This window comes from Podarcis vaucheri (genome assembly GCF_965113315.1).
Source record: "Podarcis vaucheri genome assembly, chromosome: 9".
In the NCBI taxonomy this organism is placed as follows: Eukaryota; Metazoa; Chordata; class Lepidosauria; order Squamata; family Lacertidae; genus Podarcis; species Podarcis vaucheri.
Genome location: NC_138767.1, coordinates 4,309,404 through 4,330,296, shown reverse-complemented (window position 1 = coordinate 4,330,296; position 20,893 = coordinate 4,309,404). Strand labels below are relative to the sequence as shown.

At 46.1% G+C, this 20,893-nt stretch overlaps 1 protein-coding gene across 6 annotated transcripts; it reads right to left on the bottom strand.

Annotated features, from left to right (window-relative positions):
* Positions 1 to 481: 481 nt before the first annotated feature.
* LOC309539989 (PC-esterase domain-containing protein 1A-like) lies at positions 482 to 19,660 on the bottom strand. Of its 6 annotated transcripts, none has more exons than XM_082236518.1 (9): positions 19,587 to 19,660; positions 15,199 to 15,314; positions 13,632 to 13,886; positions 12,599 to 12,678; positions 7,492 to 7,724; positions 5,937 to 6,087; positions 4,552 to 4,801; positions 2,548 to 2,772; positions 482 to 1,322 (listed from the first exon to the last, which is right to left on the bottom strand). In XM_082236518.1, exons 3-9 carry the CDS (start codon positions 13,702 to 13,704, stop codon positions 1,087 to 1,089), a joined length of 1,248 nt encoding a protein of 415 aa, XP_082092644.1. In that variant the 5' UTR covers positions 13,705 to 13,886; positions 15,199 to 15,314; positions 19,587 to 19,660; the 3' UTR covers positions 482 to 1,086. The 6 variants fall into 6 exon arrangements, with proteins under 6 accessions (XP_082092644.1, XP_082092646.1, XP_082092648.1 ...); XM_082236520.1 differs by having other exon boundaries at positions 13,632 to 13,865; positions 15,195 to 15,314; positions 19,587 to 19,654; XM_082236522.1 differs by lacking the exon at positions 19,587 to 19,660 and adding an exon at positions 16,317 to 16,340 and having other exon boundaries at positions 13,632 to 13,865; positions 15,195 to 15,314.
* Between the last annotated feature and the right edge of the window lie 1,233 nt (positions 19,661 to 20,893).

The following is a 20,893-nucleotide window of genomic DNA, read 5'->3' as shown; positions in this document are numbered from 1 at the left end:
GAATTTAAAATGTCCATATAAAGCCTTGCGCGCCATTGTTCTGGGTTCCTCCTCCTTTCCTGCGTGTGAGGGGAGCACCCTGTTGCAACAGATCAATAAAGATCAAGCTTACTAGCTGCTTTGCTTCTCAGTATTCTCTGGTTGGTCTCTGTTATTTTCTCCTACCAATAGGGAACCCACTTAAGGACTCTATAGAGGCTCTTGGGTACCCCATAAGGGGAAAAGGGCAGATTTAATTTGTTTACAACAAGAGCAACCACCAGTTCTTTCCAGGCGAGTCTCACAAGTTGTACTAAAACAGTGTGTGATGCTCTGCAGCGACTCCCTCCTCACTGCCACCTGCGTGTCACAGGTACTGAAAAGCAAGGTGGTTCGCCCGAGAGAAAAGTAACAGGAATACCCAAGGATGCTTTGCCGCGATATTCAAAGCCCACCCCTTACGGAAACCTCCGACGACACAAACCACAGATGCAACAGGGGCTTCTGCAGTTTCTTTTAATTAGGAGTTGTATAAAACAAAACAAAACACAAAAATACCCCGCCCCGGTTTCAAACTGTTACAGCACGCGCACAGAACAACCTTCCCAGCATGGCGCAATATTGGCCGACTCCTGCAAGCAGGATTATTGGGGAAGGGGAGGCGTCTCATGGCACGATTCCTTCTGTGCTTCCAGGAGGAAATTAAAATGTGGGGGGAGCGGGGAAACAGAGGAGAAGCCCCCAGATCCAGGTACCTGGCTGGCTCTCTGAGCGATGCGCTGGGGGGACAGGAACTCACCTTCTCCGGGGCAAAAAAGACGAAGTCCGTAGGTGGGGTCAGTGCTATAAACGCACAAACCAGCCGAGGCGCTAGCAACGGGAGCACATCGCCACATGCCCTCTGAACCTCCATGTCTCAAAGAAGGACACTGCGTCAACGTGTAAACAAATTAAGGCACCACAAAACACAAAAAAGGACCAACAGCTGCCTGCGTCAAACCCCTTGGTTATAGACAGACATGATGGAACAAAAACCACGGACACCAAAGACCAGCTTTGTCTGAGAATCCACATGGTGCAAGTCCTTTGCAAGACCCCAGAAGAATTTCAATAGCGCTGGGAACGGACGGGGCAGAACCTCCGGTAGGGGGTCTCGTCTCTCGGGTAGAAGCAGGGGCGGCGCATGACGTAGCTGCCGTGGTGCCCACCAACACGACTCCTCCTGCGCTGGCGCCAGGAGCGCGGGGGGTCGTTCTCCTCGTCGTGGGAGGGGTAAGCAGGGAAGGGGCCCGGGACGGGCACGGAGTTGCCGCCCAGGTGGCGGAAGTCGTGAAGTGCTGCAGCTGGGGATGAAAAAGAAAGCGGGAGAACGAAGGAATAAGGCCGTCGGAAGAGGCTGGCTGAATCAGGGCTGTCAAGCTCAGCATCCTTGGGGGGGGGGGGCGCAACCAGATGCCTAAATGGGAAGCCGGCAAACAGGATCCCACCACAAGAGCACTTTCCCTTGCTGTTGTTTCCAGCAACTTAGAATTGGCATTTAGAAGCATGTAACATGGTCCGAAAATTACTTTATCCATCTACTTCCCGCCCTCCCAATTCCACGGTTTCCATATTTACCCCTGCATATTTCACATATAGGGATGCGGGTGGCGCTGTGGGTTAAACCACAGAGCCTAGGGCTTGCCGATCAAAAGGTCGGTGGTTCGAATGCCCGCGACGGGGTGAGCTCCCATTGCTCGGTCCCTGCTCCTGCTGGCCACATGACCGGGAAGCTGTACATCGGCTCCCTCGGCCAATAAAGCGAGATGAGCGCCGCAACTCCCGAGTTGGCCATGACTGGACCTAATGGTCAGGGGTCCCTTTACTATTTCACATATACTGCTCAATGCATCCATTTTAACCTACTCATCTTAATAATGAACCTTGTTGCTTATATTTCACGCCCTGCTCGCATTTTCATCTTGCTATAGCAGTTCTTGAAATACTCCAATCCTCAAGGCTATTTTTTTGTCCTTTTGGTCTCTAACCTTTGCTGCTAATCTTGCCAATTCCCCATACTCCATCCTTTTTGATGCCCAATTGCCCCGTCTTCTTTTAAAGCCATCTAAAGTCGGTGGCTGTCGCTGTGGAAGGGAGTTCCACAGATTAACTGTGAACTCCGCAAGGAGGGCCTTCCTATTTAACCTCTCCTGCAACTTCCAACACTCTCCTCCGTTGCACGCCCACCAGTTCCAATGTCAGGAAAGTGAGAGGAAAAACCTTTTCTGGGTCCGTGGGTAACTTTAAGAACGTCCATGCCTCTCACTTGCTTTTTCTCTGCACTAAAAAGTCCCGGACACTGTAACTTTTCCTGAGTCCCTCCATCGCCCTGATCCGTTTCAGCAGCCCTTTTCTGAATCCTGCCTTCCTGTCCTATGGCCAAAATTGTAGCAGCTGCTCTGCATCCCTGCCCAAATTCAGTGGTGAGGGCAGGTAGGTCTAACGTCAAGTCCACCTTGGGTGGGTACGGTGCCAGAACCCCAAAGGATTCTGGGAAGGGTGGGAGAAAGAGCTGGATTGAGGACATACCATCCATGTGGGGCGTCAGGAAGTGGGGATCCTCAAAGCTACGAATTCCAGAGACGGGTTCGGAGGGCCCCCAGTTGCTGGGAACGAGGACTGAGTCGTCGTAAAACTGGGGGACACAGGGGTAAGGCGGTGGGTGGGAGTCACGAGGGCCGGGGAGCAGTTGGGAAGCGCCAAGACGGGGCGGCAATGGCGGCAAAGGTATCCCTGGCGTATTCCACGCAGGCTCTGCGGAACGAAGGGAGAGGGCCGTTCAAAGCTGTCATTGAAAGTCTACTCAGTATTGATCCAGAGTAGATTCCAACGTATAGTTATACATACACATTGCAGGATTCCCCCAAAATAGACCAGAGGCAATTAATATTCCATCCAGCAGAGCTTGACTACTACTGAAGGCAAATGAGCATAATGGTCACAAATCCAATACATTCAGGATTGGCACTGTCCATAAGAAGTCCAGTTGCAGCAGACCTAATTTAAACTTACAATAACGTATAATAAGACTAAAACCTTAACACTGGTACCTTGTTTGTCAAACTTAATCCGTTCAACTCCTGGAACCATGCGGAAGCCAAGGCATGGCTTCCGATCGGCTGCAGGGTTTGCGGCGTTTGGGAGCCGATTTGTTTGGGAGGCAAGCCGTTCGACAACCAAGGTACCACTGTATACAGAACACCACACCAGAAGGAAAGAAAGACAAAAAGAGAAAGTGAATCCCAGGCTCCTTCTAGCCTTGTTATTATAGTCAATAAACACACAAAACATAACCGGCTGTACGTTTGAAAAAATAAGATATACTATTCATTGTATTGAATTGTAGATTTCAACAGAAATAACTCATGAAGTTCAATGAAAAAAATAGAATACCCAGTGGATCAGTTCATTCTCTAATCAGTTTATGCATAAGGTGTGAAAGTGAAAGGGTCTATTCCACCTGTCTGTTCATAGAGTCCATATGGGTCACTTTAAGAAAGAAATTTTGTACCTGTTGATTGACAACACCTGTTACTCTAATCAATATTGTGCTTGTCCATATACCTCTACTCTGTAAAAGTTGCTGCTTACAGCAGCTACTACTATGCTATAAGATCCACTGTCCTGTGATATCATATATGTACGGTTGTTGACAGTTTTTATATTATTTTTGCTGTAAAAATGTGTAAGATTATTTGCATTACCTAGAGTTTGTACTACTGATGAAGCCCAGGACAGCGAAACAAGGCTAATATTCCGGAAATCCTTGTCTTAGACTTTGTGAAAGGATTCTGTGTAACTGCAACAACCTTTTGTGTGGATTGTTGGACTCTATGAACCGACAGGTGGAATAGACACTTTCACATATATGGTCCGGGTCATGTGGCCAGTATGACTAAGCCGCTTCTGGTGAACCAGAGCAGCACATGGAAACGCCGTTTACTTTCCTTCCCACCAGAGCGGTACCTATTTATCTACTTGCACTTTGATGTGCTTTCAAACTGCTAGGTTGGCAGGAGCAGGGACCGAGCAACAGGAGCTCACCCCATCGCGGGGATTCGAACTGCCAACCTTCTAATCGGCAAGCCCTAGGCTCTGTGGTTTAACCCACAGCGCCACTCGCGTCCCCTAATACAATGAATAGTATATCTTATTTTTTCAAATGTACAGCCGATTACGTCGTTTGTATTTATTGAATATGTTTCACGTAACCAGAGGTTTATTGTTGTTTTGCGCTTATTATTATAGTCAGCATGACCTTGACAGAAGAGATAACAGAGCAGTTGAAGCCAGCTGTACTCAGCTTCTCTGAAGGAATAACCCGAACATCATGAACCTTCTGCTTGCTTCTTTCACACAGAGAAGCTCCCAGAACCCTCTTGAATCAATTAGAATAGGAAAGATCTCTACACATCAGATCAATGCTTTCTGCACTAAGAAATGCAAACTGCAAATTGCATCCCGGAGACCTTGCCAACCTCCCTTCCCTGCAGTGGAAAGAGCCAGAAGCGAGCTGGGAACCTGCCCACTCACCATCTGGGCTCCGGTGCCTGCTGGGCACCACCACGCGCCAGGCGTCCGCCACGTGCGTCAGAAGCAGGTTGGTGATCCTGCGATGCACCACATTGTTCCAGTGGACCCCATCCTTGACCCGGTTCCGCAGGTCGAAGCGGAAGTGGAAGTGGAGGTCCAGGACGTCGAAGAGGTGGAAGCCGGCCAAAGTGGCGCCGTAGAAGTTGCCCTCAATTATGTCATTGCGGAGGGTCTTGCTTAAGTGCTGCAGCTGGAAACAGAATGAAAAATGTAAAGGTAAAGGGACCCCTGACAGTTATGTCCAGTCGCAGACGACTCTGGGGTTGCGGTGCTCATCTCGCTTTACTGGCCGAGGGAGCTGGTGTACAGCTTCTGGGTCATGTGGCCAGCATGACTAAGCCGCTTCTGGCGAACCAGAGCAGCGCATGGAAACGCCTTTTACCTTCCCACCGGAGCGGTACTTATTTATCTACTTGCACTTTTGGGCATGCTTTTGAACTGCTAGGTTGGCAGAAGCAGGGACAGAGAAACGGGAGCTCACCCCATCGCAGGGATTCGAACCGCCAACCTTCTGATCGGCCAGCCCAAGAGGATCAGTGGTTTATATAATAATAATAATAATAATAATAATAATAATAATAATAATAATAATAATAATAATTTTTTATTTATACCCTGCCCTCCCCAGTTCAGAAAACTGGGCTCAGGGTGGCTAACAACAAATTTAAAACACTCAATTGTAATAGAACATAGAAGCAGCATAAAATACAGTATAAAAGCATGGATAACAATAAAATTCAAAAATAAAAAATCAATTAGATAATCCCCAGGGCTAGCTGACTGAATTAGTCCTACTTGGGCCAGCAAGGAGGCCAGGGGAGAATTAGCTGTGGGGTCTCAGAGCGGGTGATCTTCATAAAAGGGGAGGGGGAGGGAAGGGAAATAAAAGATCAGGCTGAATTCAAATTAAAGGCCAGGTGGAATAGCTCTGTCTTACAGGCCCTGCGGAAGGAGGTAAAATCCTGCAGGGCCCTAGTCTCCCATAGAGACTACCTTACACTGCATTTAAAACCAAAATCGCATTTGGGTAGAAACTGTTTCTCAGATGGCTGGTCCTAGTCTTTATAACCCTGGACCTTCTTCCAGAAGGCAGAAGCTGAAAGAGATCATTTGATCATTTCCGGGGTGCACACTATCCTGCGCTATCTCTGCAGCTGTTTCAAGATGCGAGAGGGCACCCAATTATTATCTCCGCGGTCTTTACAACCCTGGACAGCATTGTTTTTCCCCTGACCGTGGGAGCAGATCGTAGCCATCATAGTCTGCTCTCACACTACAGTGGACCCCATCCCAGAACCTGGAAGCGCATTCCTGCCACCTCTTACCTCTGGAATAAGGAAGCCCCCTGTCACCCTGGGCCCTAGAGGCATGGTCATGTTCCAGATGACCAAACAGGAGGCTGGGAGGACAGCGTCCAGCCGGTTGAAGACCGTCTCCAGGTTCTTGCGATATGCCTTCATGGAAGACGGGCCGTACCTGCTCAGAGAGTAGAGGAAAGCACCAGTGTCAGGCCACAGCAGAGACCCCTTGGCCGAGCCAGGAGATTTCAGGGATCAGGCTGAGGAGTACCACTTTTATCTATCTACAGTGGTGCCCCGCAAGACAAATGCCTCCCAAGACGGAAAACTCGCTAGATGAAAGAGTTTTCTGTTTTGGAGGGGCTTCGCAAAACAAATTTCTATGGGCTTGCTTCGCAAGACGACAATGTCTTGCGAGTTCCTGCTGGTTTTTTTTCCTCCCCCCCTTTTTTCTAAGCTGCTAAGCTGCTTATCAGCTGATCCGATCAGCAGATAAGCCGCTAAAAGCCACTAATAGCGCTAATAGCGCTAATCCGCTAATCCTTCAATGGGCTTGCTTCGCTAGACGAAAAAACCGCTAGACGAAGAGAATCACAGAACGGATTCTTTTCGTCTTGTGAGGCACCACTGTATGTATCTATCTATCTATCTATCTATCTATCTATCTATCTATCTATCTATAATTTTTTATTGCTTTTTCAATTTTTTACAATGATATAACATCTTCCCTCCCTCCTCCTTCTGGCTTTCTTATATCAGGGGTCAACAAACTTTTTCAGCAGGGGGCCGGTTCATTGTCCCTCAGACCTTGTTGGGGGCCAGACTATATTTTTTTTTGGGGGGGGGGAATGAACGAATTCCTATGCCCCACAAATAACCCAGAGATGCATTTTAAATAAAAGCACACATTCTACTCATGTAAAAACACCAGGCAAGCCCCACAAATATGTTCTATGCCGTGTACTTTGATTTTTTTTTTTTTTAGTTTCTTTTAGCTTTTTCCATTATTATTATTAAGGATTTTTCTTTTGCGATTTTGGTTGTTTATATTTATCTGTATTTATTTAAAGCAAAATAAAATTATTAAAATAAATAAATAAAAAATAAATGAATTTGGAGGAATAGGAAGAGACCTCTTCATCCCTGCTGTTACTGCTGGCAATTGCTATTCAGCGATTCCCCCATGTTTCTAAAGAACTGCACTATTTTATGGATTTTCGCCCATCTGCCTTCTTGCAAAACACCCTGTGGCTTATAGGGAAAGGGAGGAATATACATAATAGAATCGTGGAATCCCAGAGTTGGAAGGGACCTCGAGTGTCATCTATTCCAACCCCCTGCAACGCAGGAACATAGCTGCCAACTTTTCCCTTTTCTTGCGAGGAATCCTATTCAGAATAAGGGAATTTCCCTTTAAAAAAGGGAGACATTGACAGCTATGCGCAGGAATCTTCTGTCCAACGTAGGGCTCGAACCCACAACCTGGAGATTAAGATTCTCTGCCGTCTGAGCTATCCCAGCACGCACCACCTACAAGAACATCGCAATAAACGTGACTCTGCCGGCGGCTCCACAGGCCTACCTAGAAACGTCCCAGACGCAGGAGTTGAGGACCAAGACGTCCGGTTGCAGTCCGGCTTGGAAATCTTCCAGAATGCTCTCCACGTACTCTGAGTAGACGCGCGTGAGGAAGTAGAAACGGACAAGGTGGTGGCCGGTGCGATACTGGCGCACCTCACGGTAACGGGTGCCGTTGTGGAGGGAGCCTAGCACCCCTCCTTCCACCAGGTGGTCGTCTTCGAAGCGCAGCTCCCCCTGCAGATGGGGGTGAAGGGGAGACAGAAAGCAGTCAGAAGATTGTGGGGCCGGTTGGATATAACATACAGATTAAAGAATGGGAGAGGTTCATGCTGGGAATTGTAGCTCCATAAGAGACAAGCTAGGGGCGCGGGTGGCGCTGTGGGTTAAACCACAGAGCCTAGGGCTTGCCGATCAGAAGGTCAGCGGTTCGAATCCCCACGACGGGGTGAGCTCCCGTTGCTCGGTCCCTGCTCCTGCCAACCTAGCAGTTCAAAAGCATGTCAAAGTGCAAGTAGATAAATAGGTACCACTCTGGCAGGAAGGTAAACGGCATTTCCGTGCACTGCTCTGGTTCGCCAGAAGTGGCTTAGTCATGCTGGCCACATGACCCGGAAGCTACACACTGGCTCCCTCGGCCAATAAAGCGAGATGAGCGCCACAACCCCAGAGTCAGCCATGACTGGACCTAATGTCTTTAAGGGACAAGCTACAGTTCCCAGGATTCTTTACAGAAAGTAAAGTGCTTCAAATGTGTGGGTACGATCTTTGTCTAGATTCCAGTATTTCTTGGTGGTGTTTAACTGGAAAAGTAAGGATGGCAACTGAGGGACCTCTCGAGGAGCTTACTGATGCAATGACTTGTCCCATCTGCCTGGGATATTTCAAAGATCCAGTTGGTCCAGTATACCTGAAGGAGTGTCTCCACCTCCATCGTTCTGCCTGGACACTGAGGTCTAGCTCCGAGGGCCTTCTGGTGGTTCCCTCCCTGTGAGAAGTGAAGCTACAGGGAACCAGGCAGAGGGCCTTCTTGGTGGTGGCGCCCGCCCTGTGAAACTCCCTCCCATCGGATGTCAAAGAGAAAAATAACTACCAAACGTTTAGAAGACATCTGAAGGCAGCCCTGTTTAGAGAAGCTTTTAATGTTTAATAGGTTACTATATTTTAGTGTTTTGTTGGAAGCCAGCCAGAGTGGCTGGGGAAACCCAGCCAGATGGGCGGGGTATAAATAATAAATTATTTATTATTATTATTATTATTATTATTATTATTATTATTATTATTATTATTATCATCATCCTGTGATGTTGGACTGCGGGCATAATTTCTGCAGAGCCCGCATTGTCCAGTCCTGGCCTGAATCTGAGGGAGCCTCTGTTTGCCCTGAGTGCAGGAGACTATCAGCCAACGGACAGGAGGCCAAACTGGCAACTGGCAAAAGTGGTCCAGTGTGTCAAGCTGTGGGCAGAGAGACAACCAGAAAGGAGAAGGGAGGTGTGTAAAAGGCATCAGAAGCCCCCGAGTTCTTTTGTAAGGATGATGAAGCCCCCCTCTGTATGGTGTGTAAACAGACTGTTCTGTACTGAGTTGAATAGGATCCAAAATGCAGCAGTCTGATTGGTCCTAAAACAATAGGATCCAGAATGCATAAGTCTGATTGGCCCTAGAATAGGATCCAGAATGCAGCAGTCCGATTGGCCCTAGAACAAGAGGATCCAAAATGCAGCAGTCTGATTGGTCCTAGAATAGGATCCAGAATACAGCAGTCTGATTGGTCCTAGAATAATAGAATCCAGAATGCAGCAGTATGATTGGTCCACAGGGGCCACCCAATCCAGCTCAGGTGGAAGTGAATCCGCAACCTGATTGGCCTACAGGAGAATCCCGGAATTAGCCAATCACGTGGGTTCCCATCATGTAAATAATGTATATAAAGCAGACATTCTGGGGGAACTTCCATTCCTCCTCACCACTATGAGCTGAATAAAGAGCATGAAATCCACACTCCACTCCGAGTATATTTCACGGACCAAGGCGCACAGCGGCCATAAAGTAGCCCTGTTGGAGGAGGTTGCCTGAGAGCTCAAGGAGAAAACCAAGGCCCAGCTGAAGGCTATGGAGGAAGAGAGGAAGAACCGTGAGGGCTGCAAAATTACTGAAGAGCCGGGAAGATCAGAATGGCTGAAAATGTGACTGGACCCAGGCATAGCACCCAATCCCCTGTCAATCTGTCTGAGGACCCTAAGGGTGTGAGACGCAAGGCGTAAAAGATTTGGGACCTGCCTGTCCACCCTCTGATGTTGTACAAAACACAAAGGAGTCCCACTCGCACGAACATCACTCTGAAGAAAAGAGTGAGAGTCCTGGGAAGCTTCAGCCCCATCCCATAATTCAATGTGCATGTTCAGTCATGGGTGGGGAGATGGCGGGCTCCACCCCCCCACCTGTAAACTTCCATTTGAACTCCCATGTAAAATTCCCACATAGAGGGATTTGTTCAGGAATTCAAATGTACACTGTTGTTGTTTAGACGTTTAGTTGTGTCCGACTCTTCGTGACCCCATGGACTCCTGTCTTCCACTGCCTCCTGCAGTTTGGGCAAACTCATGCTGGTAGCTTCGAGAACACTGTACAACCATCTCATCCTCTGTTGTCCCCTTCTCCTTGTGCCCTCCATCTTTCCCAACATCAGGGTCTTTTCCAGGGAGTCTTCTCTTCTCACGAGGTGGCCAAAGTCTTGGAGCCTCAGCTTCAGGATCTGTCCTTCCAGTGAGCACTCAGGGTTGATTTCCTTCAGAATGGAGAGGTTTGATCTTCTTGCAGTCCATGGGACTCTCAAGAGTCTCCTCCAGCACCAGAATTCAAAAGCATCAATTCTTCGGCAATCAGCCTTCTTGATGGTCCAGCTCTCATTTCCATACATCACTACTGGGAAAACCAGAGCTTGAACTATATGGGCCTGCTTCTGTTAAGGAAGCCTTAATAGTCATCTTTACCCAATTGATTCTAGGTTCTCAAATTCCTTCTAAACTAACACTTTTGCCCAGGTAGAAAACTGTTTTTTCCTGGACTTTGAGAGGATCTATTAGAACTTTAATTTCAGCCTTGCTTTGTGAGGTTTGGATGGATCCCTAAAATAAACTGTTGGGAACAATACCTTGGGCAGGGAGTAAATATACACCTGAGGTACCAGAGTCCTTGATTTACAATGGTTCCTTGAGTGAACTGGCAAGTGTTATAACGTCATCTCATCCATCTTGCATTTTTATGTGCTCATCAGATATTCTCATCAAGTGGCATCTCTTTGCTGAGGTTTGTTCTTATACAGTGGTACCTCGGGTTAAGTACTTAATTCGTTCCGGAGGTCCGTTCTTAACCTGAAACTGTTCTTAACCTGAAGCACCACTTTAGATAATGGGGCCTCCTGCTGCTGGTATATTACATCTGTGAAATTAGCTCAAATGTATAAGATAAATAATAAATGTTGGAAATGTAACGAAAAAGAAGGAACATTTTATCATATGTGGTGGGAATATGATGAAAATGATGTATAGATGGTATATTACACCTGTGAAAATTAGCTAAAAAGTATAAGATAAATAATAAATGTTGGAAATGTAAAGAAAAAGAAAAAACATTTCATCATATGTGGTGGAAATGTAAGAAAGTAAAAAAACTTCTGGGAAATGATATATAATGAGATGGAAAAGATGTTGAAGTATACATTTTTTTTAAAAACCAGAAACATTTATACTTGGTATTATAGATGATGATATTAATAGACAAGACGTTAAATTGTTTTTATATTCAACAACAGCAGAGGCAAGAGTATTGTTAGCCCAGAAATGGAAGCAAGAAGAAATTCCGACAAAAGAAGAATGGCAGACAAAATTAATGGACTACGCAGAATTAGCTAAAATGACAGGAAGGATTCGAAACCTGCGGGACCAGAGATTTACAGAAGATTGGAAGAAATATACAAACTATTTGAAGAGCAACTGTAATCAACAAATTACGCTAGTAGGGCTACAAGAAGCTTTGTAAGGAGAAATATATGAAATATTGCAAAGAAGAGAAAGAATAGAGATTAGTTATGAGATTTAAATGTAATAGTTAAAGTAAGAAATGTAAATTAAGTGAATAGATTGGAAAATCTTCAGATGTGATTGATGGAAGTCAAAAAACGGTATAAGATATAAAAGTATGTTTAATTATTGCTGAAAATGATATGTTTAAAAAACTAATTTTTTTATATATATGAAGATTGTGGGGCTGGGGCGCAAGATGGCGGTGGCAGCGGTGCTGCAGATGTTCCGCATACCACATGCTGGACAAGTAAGGGGTTATTATGTTGACTGGAGGATGGTACACCTTGGTTTTTGAACATTTCGGAAGTCAAATGAACTTCCAGAACGGAGTAAGTTTGGCGCTTTTGTTTTTGCTGTCTATTTTGCGCTTTTGCTTTTTGAGGCTTTCTCGGTTCATTTGTTTTTGCGATGGTGTGGAACCCAGTTCAGCTAATAATCATCAGGCCAATGGCTCACTGGTCCAGCGTCCTGTTCTTGAAGCGGCTGACCAGATGCCCCAATGCAGGCCTAGGCAAACTCAGCCCTCCAGATGTTTTGGGACTACAACTCCCATCATCCCTAGCTAGCAGGACCAGTGGTCGGGGATAATGGGAGTTGCAGTCCCAAAACATCTGGAGGGCCGAGTTTGCTTATGCCTGCCCCAGTGCAGATAATTCCAATAAGAACAGCACCATTCAGTAGAAGCAGTCAGTTCCCTGTTGGAACAAGGTCTTTGCCTGATGGTGGAAGGACGAGGAGGAGGGAGCCAGTCTGGCTTCTCTAGGGAAAGAGTTCCAAAGACTGGAAGGAGCCACCACAGAGAAGGCCCTGCCCCACATCCCCACCAAGCCTGCCTGTGAAGGTGGCAGGACCGAGAGAAGGGCCTCCCTCGAAGATCTCCAGACTTGGGCGGATTTGTATGAGGGGATACAGTCTCTCAGAAAGTTTGGACCCAAGCAGGTATTTCGGACCAGCCCCGGGGAATACGGCAGGCGTCCCCTCCTCACCCCCAACCCCGGGTGTGGAACGGCCTCCGTCGGCTACCTTGGACTTCAGCTGGGAAGCCGTGAGCAAGGAGTCGCTCTGCAGCAGCTGGACCAGATCCTTGTACACACATCGCTGGACTGCAAGAGGAGGAGGAAACACAACAAGGAGGGAGAATTAGCCCCCGCCTTTACCTTCCCTCCAGGACGTGGGTGGCGTTGTGGGTTAAACCACAGAGCCTAGGACTTGCTGATCAGGTCGGCGGTTCAAATCCCCGTGACGGGGTGAGCTCCTGTTGCTCGGTCCCTGCTCCTGCCAACCTAGCAGTTCAAAAGCACCTCAAAGTGCAAGTAGATAAATAGGTACCGCTCTGGCGGGAAGGTAAACAGCGTTTCCATGCGCTGCTCTGGTTCGCCAGAAGCGGCTTAGTCATGCTGGCCACATGACCCGGAAGCTGTACGCCGGCTCCCTTGGCCAATAAAGCAAGATGAGCGCCGCAACCCCAGAGTCGGCCACGACTGGACCAAATGGTCAGGGGTCCCTTTACCCTTTACCTTACCTTACTTTCCCCTCTGATCCAAGTACAGGAGAGGTGCTGCACATGCAAACATAAGATGTGACTCCTGGATCAGGCCCATGGCCCATCTAGTCTAGCATCACACAGCAGCCGAGCATATGCCCCAGTGGGAACCCCCTGAGCAGGATCTGAACACAAGATCCCTCTCATCTTCTGTGAATTCCAGAAATTCAGAAACTTAGCTGCCTCCGACTGTGGACGGCAGAGCGTAGCCATCCTGGCTAATAGCCACGTATAGTTCTCTCCTCCTCCATGAATTTGCCCAATCCTCTTACTCCCTCTTGTGGCAGGGAGTTCCAGAGTTTAACAACACGCCGCGCAACGAACTGTCTTTTTCATCTGTTCTGAAACTGCTTCGCTGGTTGTCCACCAGAGTTACGAGAGAGGGAGAGAAGCTTTCCTCCCTCTCCCCCTTTCTCCATTCCACCCTTTCTGGCAGAAGCTGAACGGGATCCCCAGAGTTCATCTAGCCCAACCCTCCTGCCTCACCTCCTCCAGAAGAACTGACTCACTCACTTGAGTCGCCCAGGATGACCACGAACTTGTTGTGTAGGAGCTGGTGAGCATCTTTCGAACTGAACGTCGGCATGGTTCGAGTCTTCCGGCCGAGAGTAGCCTTGCGCTTGCTGGAGAAGGGAAGAGAAAGACTCGCCCGCCCAGACTGCACTGGTACAATCTTCCAGCTCCAACTGGCAGCTTCTGATGTCCCAGCGATCGTAATACGTGGCTGGAGGGCTGCGTCTGACCTGGCTGGTTATGAGAAGTGCAGGCCTGTGTGAATCAAAGGGGAAGGGAGGGGGATTATTGGAGTCATAGAATCATAAAGTTGGAAGAGACCAAGGGGCCATCTAGTCCAACCCCCTGGAGTGAAGAAGATGGTTGTTGTTTTTATTCTGTCTTTTATCAGGGGCTTTGGGCTGGATGTCCATCAATATGCAGATGATACCCAGCTCTACCTCTCCTTCAAATCAGAACCAGTGAAGGCGGTGAAGGTCCTGTGTGAGTGTCTGGAGGCGGTTGGAGGATGGATAGCGGCTAACAGATGGAGGCTGAATCCTGACAAGACAGAAGTACTGTTTTTGGGGGACAGGAGGCGGGCGGGTGTGGGTGACTCCCTGGTCCTGAATGGGGTAACTGTGCCCCTGAAGGACCAGGTGCGCAGCCTGGGAGTCATTCTGGACTCACAGCTGTCCATGGAGGTGCAGGTCAATTCTGTGTCCAGGGCAGCTGTCTCCCAGCTCCATCTGGTATGCAGGCTGAGACCCTACCTGCCCGCAGACTGCCTCGCCAGAGTGGTGCATGCTCTGGTTGTCTCCCGCTTGGACTACTGCAATGCGCTCTACGTGGGGCTACCTTTGAAGGTGACCCGGAAACTGCAATTAATCCAGAATGCGGCAGCTAGACTGGTGACTGGGAGTGGCCGCTGGGACCACATAACACCAGTCCTGAAAGACCTACATTGGCTCCCAGTACGTTTCTGAGCACAATTCAAAGTGTTGGTGCTGACCTTTAAAGTCCTAAACGGCCTCGGTCCAGTAGACCTGAAGGAGCGTCTCCACCTCCGTAGTTCAGCCCGGACACTGAGGTCCAGCGCCGAGGGCCTCCTGGCGGTTCCCTCATTGCGAGAAGTGAGGTTACAGGGAACCAGGCAGAGGGTCTTCTCGGTGGTGGCACCCACCCTGTGGAACGCCCTCCCTTCAGATGTGAAGGAAATAAGCAGCTATCTTATTTTTAAAAGACATCTGAAGGCAGCCCTGTTTAGGGAAGTTTTAAATATTTAATGCTGTATTGTTTTTAACACTTGATTGGAAGCCGCCCGGAGTGGCTGGGGAAACTCAGCCAGATGGGCGGGGTATAATTAATAAAGTATTACTATTTAATTATTATTATTACAATCCCCCACGCCAAAGTCCCTGGAAGGCCGCAGAAGCAAAACTCCGTGGTGGGGAAAGGAAGGGGGAATCGGCGCAGCCAGAGAGGGCCTGCCCAACGGAAGCTGCCCAACCGTGGATCTGAGGCCACACCAATTTGGCCCACGCGGTTTCGAACCCTGAAAATCACGTGAAAGAACTAGGGAACTTACCTTCAGGCCTGGGTCCAACTGGGAGTAGGTGGAGATTTCTGGGCCACCGTTTAAAAACCTCTGCCTTGGTTCATCGTTAATTCCCTTTCCATTGTGAACGTTCTGCTTCTTGCATACTGGGATGAGCGAATTGTTTTAAGGGAAAGTTACAGTCAAGCAATGTACAGTGGTGCCCCGCAAGACGAATGCCTCGCAAGACGGAAAACTCGCTAGACAAAAGAGTTTTCCGTTTTGGAGGTGCTTCGCAAAATGAATCTCCTATGGGCTTGCTTCGCAAGACGACAATGTCTTGCGAGTTCCTGCTGGGTTTTTTTCCTCCCCCCCCCTTTTCCTAAGCCGCTAAACCGCTTATCAGCTGATCCGATCAGCAGATAAGCCGTTAAAAGCCGCTAATAGCTCTAATCCGTCAATGGGCTTGCTTCGCAAGACGAAAAAACCGCTAGACGAAGAGAATCACAGAACGGATTATTTTCGTCTTGCGAGGCACCACTGTAGTTGAGATCATAGAATGGCAGCGTTGGGAGGGACACCTGAGGGCCACCTAGTCCAACTGAGAGAACCCCACAGTCGAAATGCCTTTTACGAAAACCCCCAAACGTGCAGACAAAATGCAGCTACAGAAATGCAAATCAAGCCTGGGGAGCTCACCCCCTCTCTGCCGGCAACTCCTCCAAGAAAGCTCAGGGTGGGAAATGTAAGGATTTCCTAATTTTGCACACACAACAACCCTGTGAAGTAGGTCAGGCTGCGAGACAGAGACTCATCAAGGTCTCTTCTTCTTAAGTGCAAGGTCTACACCATGGGTAGGCAAACTAAGGCCCGGGGGCCGGATACGGCCCAATCGCCTTCTAAATCCGGGAATCAGCGTGGTTTTACATGAGTAGAATGTGTCCTTTGATTTAAAATGCATCTCTGGGTTATTTGTGGGGCATAGGAATTTGTTCATTCCCCCCCCCCTCCAGAATATAGTCCGGCCCCCCACAAGGTCTGAGGGACAGTGGACCGGCCCCCTGCTGAAAACGTTTGCTGACCCCTGGTCTACACCCTAACAGCCAAGGAAGGCTTCTGCGCTTATTTGCTGGGATTTTACGCTCAAATTTCAGAGTCAAGAAATGCACCTGACAATTTGAAGTGCCTCTGGCCTCTCTTTCTCGCCCACTCTTTCTCAACTGGGGTCAGAGCCCAGCAAGCACTCAGGAGAGTGCTGCAAGTACTTACTTGAGGTGTGTGAAAAGGAGGCCCCAATCCACTGGAATCCAAAGAGCCAAACAGCAGGAAAATTTTGGAGAGCTCTTGCTTGCATTTAAAAGCAACCTGTGAGCAAGCAGAATTGGCTCCTCACCTTTATCCCAGGTGGGATATAAATGGCCCGCCCCTCATTTGCAGTGAAAAGGGGCAGATCCAAGACACCGAAAATGGCCGCAATACACAAGGCACTTGTTCAGGAGTAACCCAATTCATCTTGTTGGGGCTTCTCCCGGGGAGAGCAAACTGAGGAGCCAAAAATCAATGAAGCCACAATCTTCTGTTTGTTTACTGGAGAGTAAGCCCCCTCCCAAACTCAGCGGGTCTTACTTCTGAGTAGGTCAGATCCACCCCAAACATTTAAAATAATCTTAGCCGCAAATACAGTAGCAATATATGAAAAAACACAATTCTTATAACTAACATCCTTTGAACTCCCAATGATGTGAACGATGGTAAAACTTGTAAAACAAGAAATTAAAAATGACTTCCAATTAGTCTCGCTGTACTTTATCTGTTGATTACACCGCAGTTATATATTTCTTATATAGTTTGTGTTAACTTCCCTACAAACTTATATTTATACAATGCAAGGTTCAGTCTAATTCTGCCAAGAAGTTTCCTTTTATATTGTAATTTTTTAAGTATTCTGTTTGTCAATTTATAGTTTGTTTATTTAATTGTATGTTTGTCTGTTGGTTGGTTGGTTTGCTTTCCTGGAATAAATGTATCTATTTTAAAACAATAAAGTTTTTTTAGAAACCTTAGCCATGACTTCCCCCATAGAATACTCCGGAACTATGGTTTGCTTAAGAGTCTCCTTGACCTCACAGAGCTACAATTTCACCTCTTTTACTGTTAATTATCCTTAAAACATTTAAAACTGCTTTTAACAGTTAATTTTAATAGTCCTTGTAATCCGACCAGTGGTTTTATTACAATCAAGCGACGTATATTTTTTTGTTAAATGGTTTTTTTAAAAATGCGTGTGATGGAGAACTTTAAAAAGAGGTTCCTAGACTGGAGAGATTTCTCCCAGAAACTTTTAAATGACGAGGGCTCCAAGGGAAAAGGTGGGGCTTTGCTGAAACGCAAATGGGCAAACTCAAAAACAAGGAGGCTGCAAAGAACAACATCCAAAGCAATGTTTCTTGTACACTTCCAGATTACAGTGGTACCTCGGGTTAAGTACTTAATTCGTTCCGGAGGTCCGTTCTTAACCTGAAACTGTTCTTAACCTGAAGCACCACTTTAGCTAATGGGGCCTCCTGCTGCCACCGGAGCATGATTTCTGTTCTCATCCTGAAGCAAAGTTCTTAACCTGAAGCACTATTTCTGGGTTAGCGGAGTCTGTAACCTGAAGCGTATGCAACCTGAAGTGTATGTAACCCGAGGTACCACTGTATATGTGCCATTTCATTCCACCAATCAGGGGATCACAAGTTTTTTTTTTAGCTTTGCCCAAAGTTGTTTGCCCTTTTTGAGCCAGGAATCAGCAAAAACAAAACAGTCAACGTCGGTTGTCCTAAGTCCAGATTTTCCCGGACATTTAGCCAATTTCCACCTGGACGCCCTGTCAGGACGCCATTTAAAAGACGATATGCATAATATATTGAATATAATTGAATACTTAGAAACCAAGATAAATAAACAAGCTGCATTATTTTTTATAGACGCGGAGAAGGCATTTAATCATGTGTCTTGGTTCTTTATGAAAAAGAATCTAGAAAATGGGTCTAGGCTTTTTAAGAAGTATAGAGGCAATTTATAAAGATCAAAATGTGAAACCTATCGTGAATAACGGATTGACAGAGAGCTTTCAAATCACAAAGGGTACAAGACTCTATTGTTCATATCAACACTTGATGTGCTATTACAAAACATAAGAGAGACAGAAATAATTACAGGAATAAAATGCAGGGTAAAAGAAGACTATAAAGTGTTCGCTGATTATATAGCCTTAACATTACAGGAACCACAATCCTCAACAGTGGAAGCGTTAAAAGTAATTGAAGAATTCGGATCAATGGCAGGACTTAAAATTAATAAAAACAAAACAAAACAAAAACAATGCTAAAAAAGAATGAATGTGGAACAATTGGATCAGTTACCAAGTAAAACGGAAATAACAGTGGTAAAGAAAAGAAAATACTTGGGTGTCTGCCTGTCCCCCCAAAATACTAACCTATTCAAGGATAACTACACAATAACATGGAAAGAAGTAAAAACAAATTTCCACCTGGACACTTCTCTGGATTCGAACAGTTTAATATTTACAGTACAGTAAGGAAAAGCAGCTATGGTAGTTCTGTACTGTAAAAGGCAGTTGCAGGGCCTTTGAGCTTGGCTTGGCCACACAGACTTGAAATAAAACAGAATAGGTAAAAATTTAAATAGGTAAAAATTTAATGTTATAATATATTAAGATCAAAGACCAGGATAATAAGGAGGGAAAGAAATTGCTGAATTAATTAACTGAATTGGAATACAAAAAAGGGAGGTATGAGGAGGTCAGGGAAACAAGGATATGAATGTAAGATATGGAAAGGTTGATTTTTTATTTTTATTTTTTTTATCTGTGTACCTATTCTGTATTTTTATTTTTGTCTTTTATTCTTGTATTTTTTGCTTTAATGCAATTCCTTTTTTTGAAATTTTAATAAATATTTATTAAAAGAAAGAAAGAAATAAAACAGAATCGTCCCCCCCAAAAAGAGTTTTATGAAATGATTATTTCCTCCAACACATGCGAGGATTGCAACCTGTTAAGCAAGCAGCTGCACAGGCTCCCTGCAGGAGGAGCACAGAAACCCTATTTGGGCTACTCTGGAAGTAACAGGGCAACCCCATTCATAAGGTTTTCCTTCCAGAGTTAATGGCTCAGAGGTTCATTTTGCTGCAACGTTTAGCTTATTTGTCTTAGTTGCTGCTGCTTTGTTAACAGAGTTTTATGGGTTGCAATTGTTCTATTGCTGATTTGTTAATGATTTCGTATTGAGCTATTGTTATTTACTGTTTGAAAGTCGCTTTGGGATTCGTTCAATCAATCAATCAATCAATCAATCAATCACCCCACCAACCATATTTCCTCTCTCTCCCCCTGCTTTGCAAAGAATCCCCTCCGGCTCTTACAGGCCACTTACCGCTGTTAGCAGCCCTTGCAACTGCAGCCTGCAGCTCCTGAGCACGTGCAAAGGGCAAACCGCTCCCCCCAAAACGCCCCCATAGGGACTTCATCGCCCCCTGCTGGCCGCGTTTATTATGGCACTTAAGGAACGCGCTTTGGGCATCTGCATGGCCTTAAAGGAGCCGGTCAAGGTCAAGGAAATGGGTCCATTTACAAATAAAGCTGGATTCGAGGGATGAAAGGACATATGATTTTTTACATGATTGAGAATCAAATAGCCAGGGACGGGGAACTTGAAAGCGTTAAGACCAGAAGGCAGAAAATATGGAAACAATGAAAAGAGGCAGGAACGAAGATTTGGAGATATGCTTCAGAGGTCCAGACTATGGGGAGCCTGGAAAAATTAATAATTTCAATTTGGACTACAATTTGGACTTTTTAGTTTCTTGATTTTAATTGGGTTATGATGTGAATATGTTGATTGGCTGTTTTTATTGGAAAATCAATAAAAATGATTTTTTTAAAATAAAAATTAATAATAATAATAATAATAATAATAATAATAATAATAATAATAATAATAGGAAATGGGTCCATGGGGCCCAGAGTCCTGCTCCCCGGCAAAGGGCTTCTAAGGATCCTGCAAAAGGACACAAAGGCATGAGAACCCCACATTCGCCAGCTCTAGCCCCAGCTTCTGGAACATGAAGAGGTAGACTGCCCCTGAAGCTGGAAGCTCCATTTAAACTGACAGATTTTTCTGGACTACAACTCCCATCAAGGACCTGGAAGCCGAGCCTTATGAGGAACGGTTGAAGGAGCTGGGCATGTTTAACCTGGGGAAGAGGAGTAGAAATTCAGCAGGTGCCTTCTGGCGGTTCCCCCACTGCGAGAAGCCAAGTTACAGGGAACCAGGCAGAGGGCCTTCTCGGTAGTGGCGCCTTCCCTGTGGAACGTTCTCCCACCAGATGTCAAAGAGAAAAATAACTACCAGACTTTTAGAAGACATCTGAAGGCAGCCCTGTTCAGGGAAGCTTTTAATGTTTAACAGGTTATTGTATTTTAGTGTTTTGTTGGAAGCCGCCCAGAGTTAGCTCATTTCTGACTTTAACTTTAATGTTTTTGACTTTAACTTTAATGTTTTTTGACTTTAACTTTAATGCTTTTTATTGTGTGGTTTTATGCACAATTGTTGTAAACTGCTCTGATATTTTTAATGAATTATTATTATTATATATTTATTTATACCCTGCCTTTTTCCCTGAGAGGGACTCAAAGTGGCTTACAGATAAACTAGAGACATAGGGGAAAAATATTGTTGTA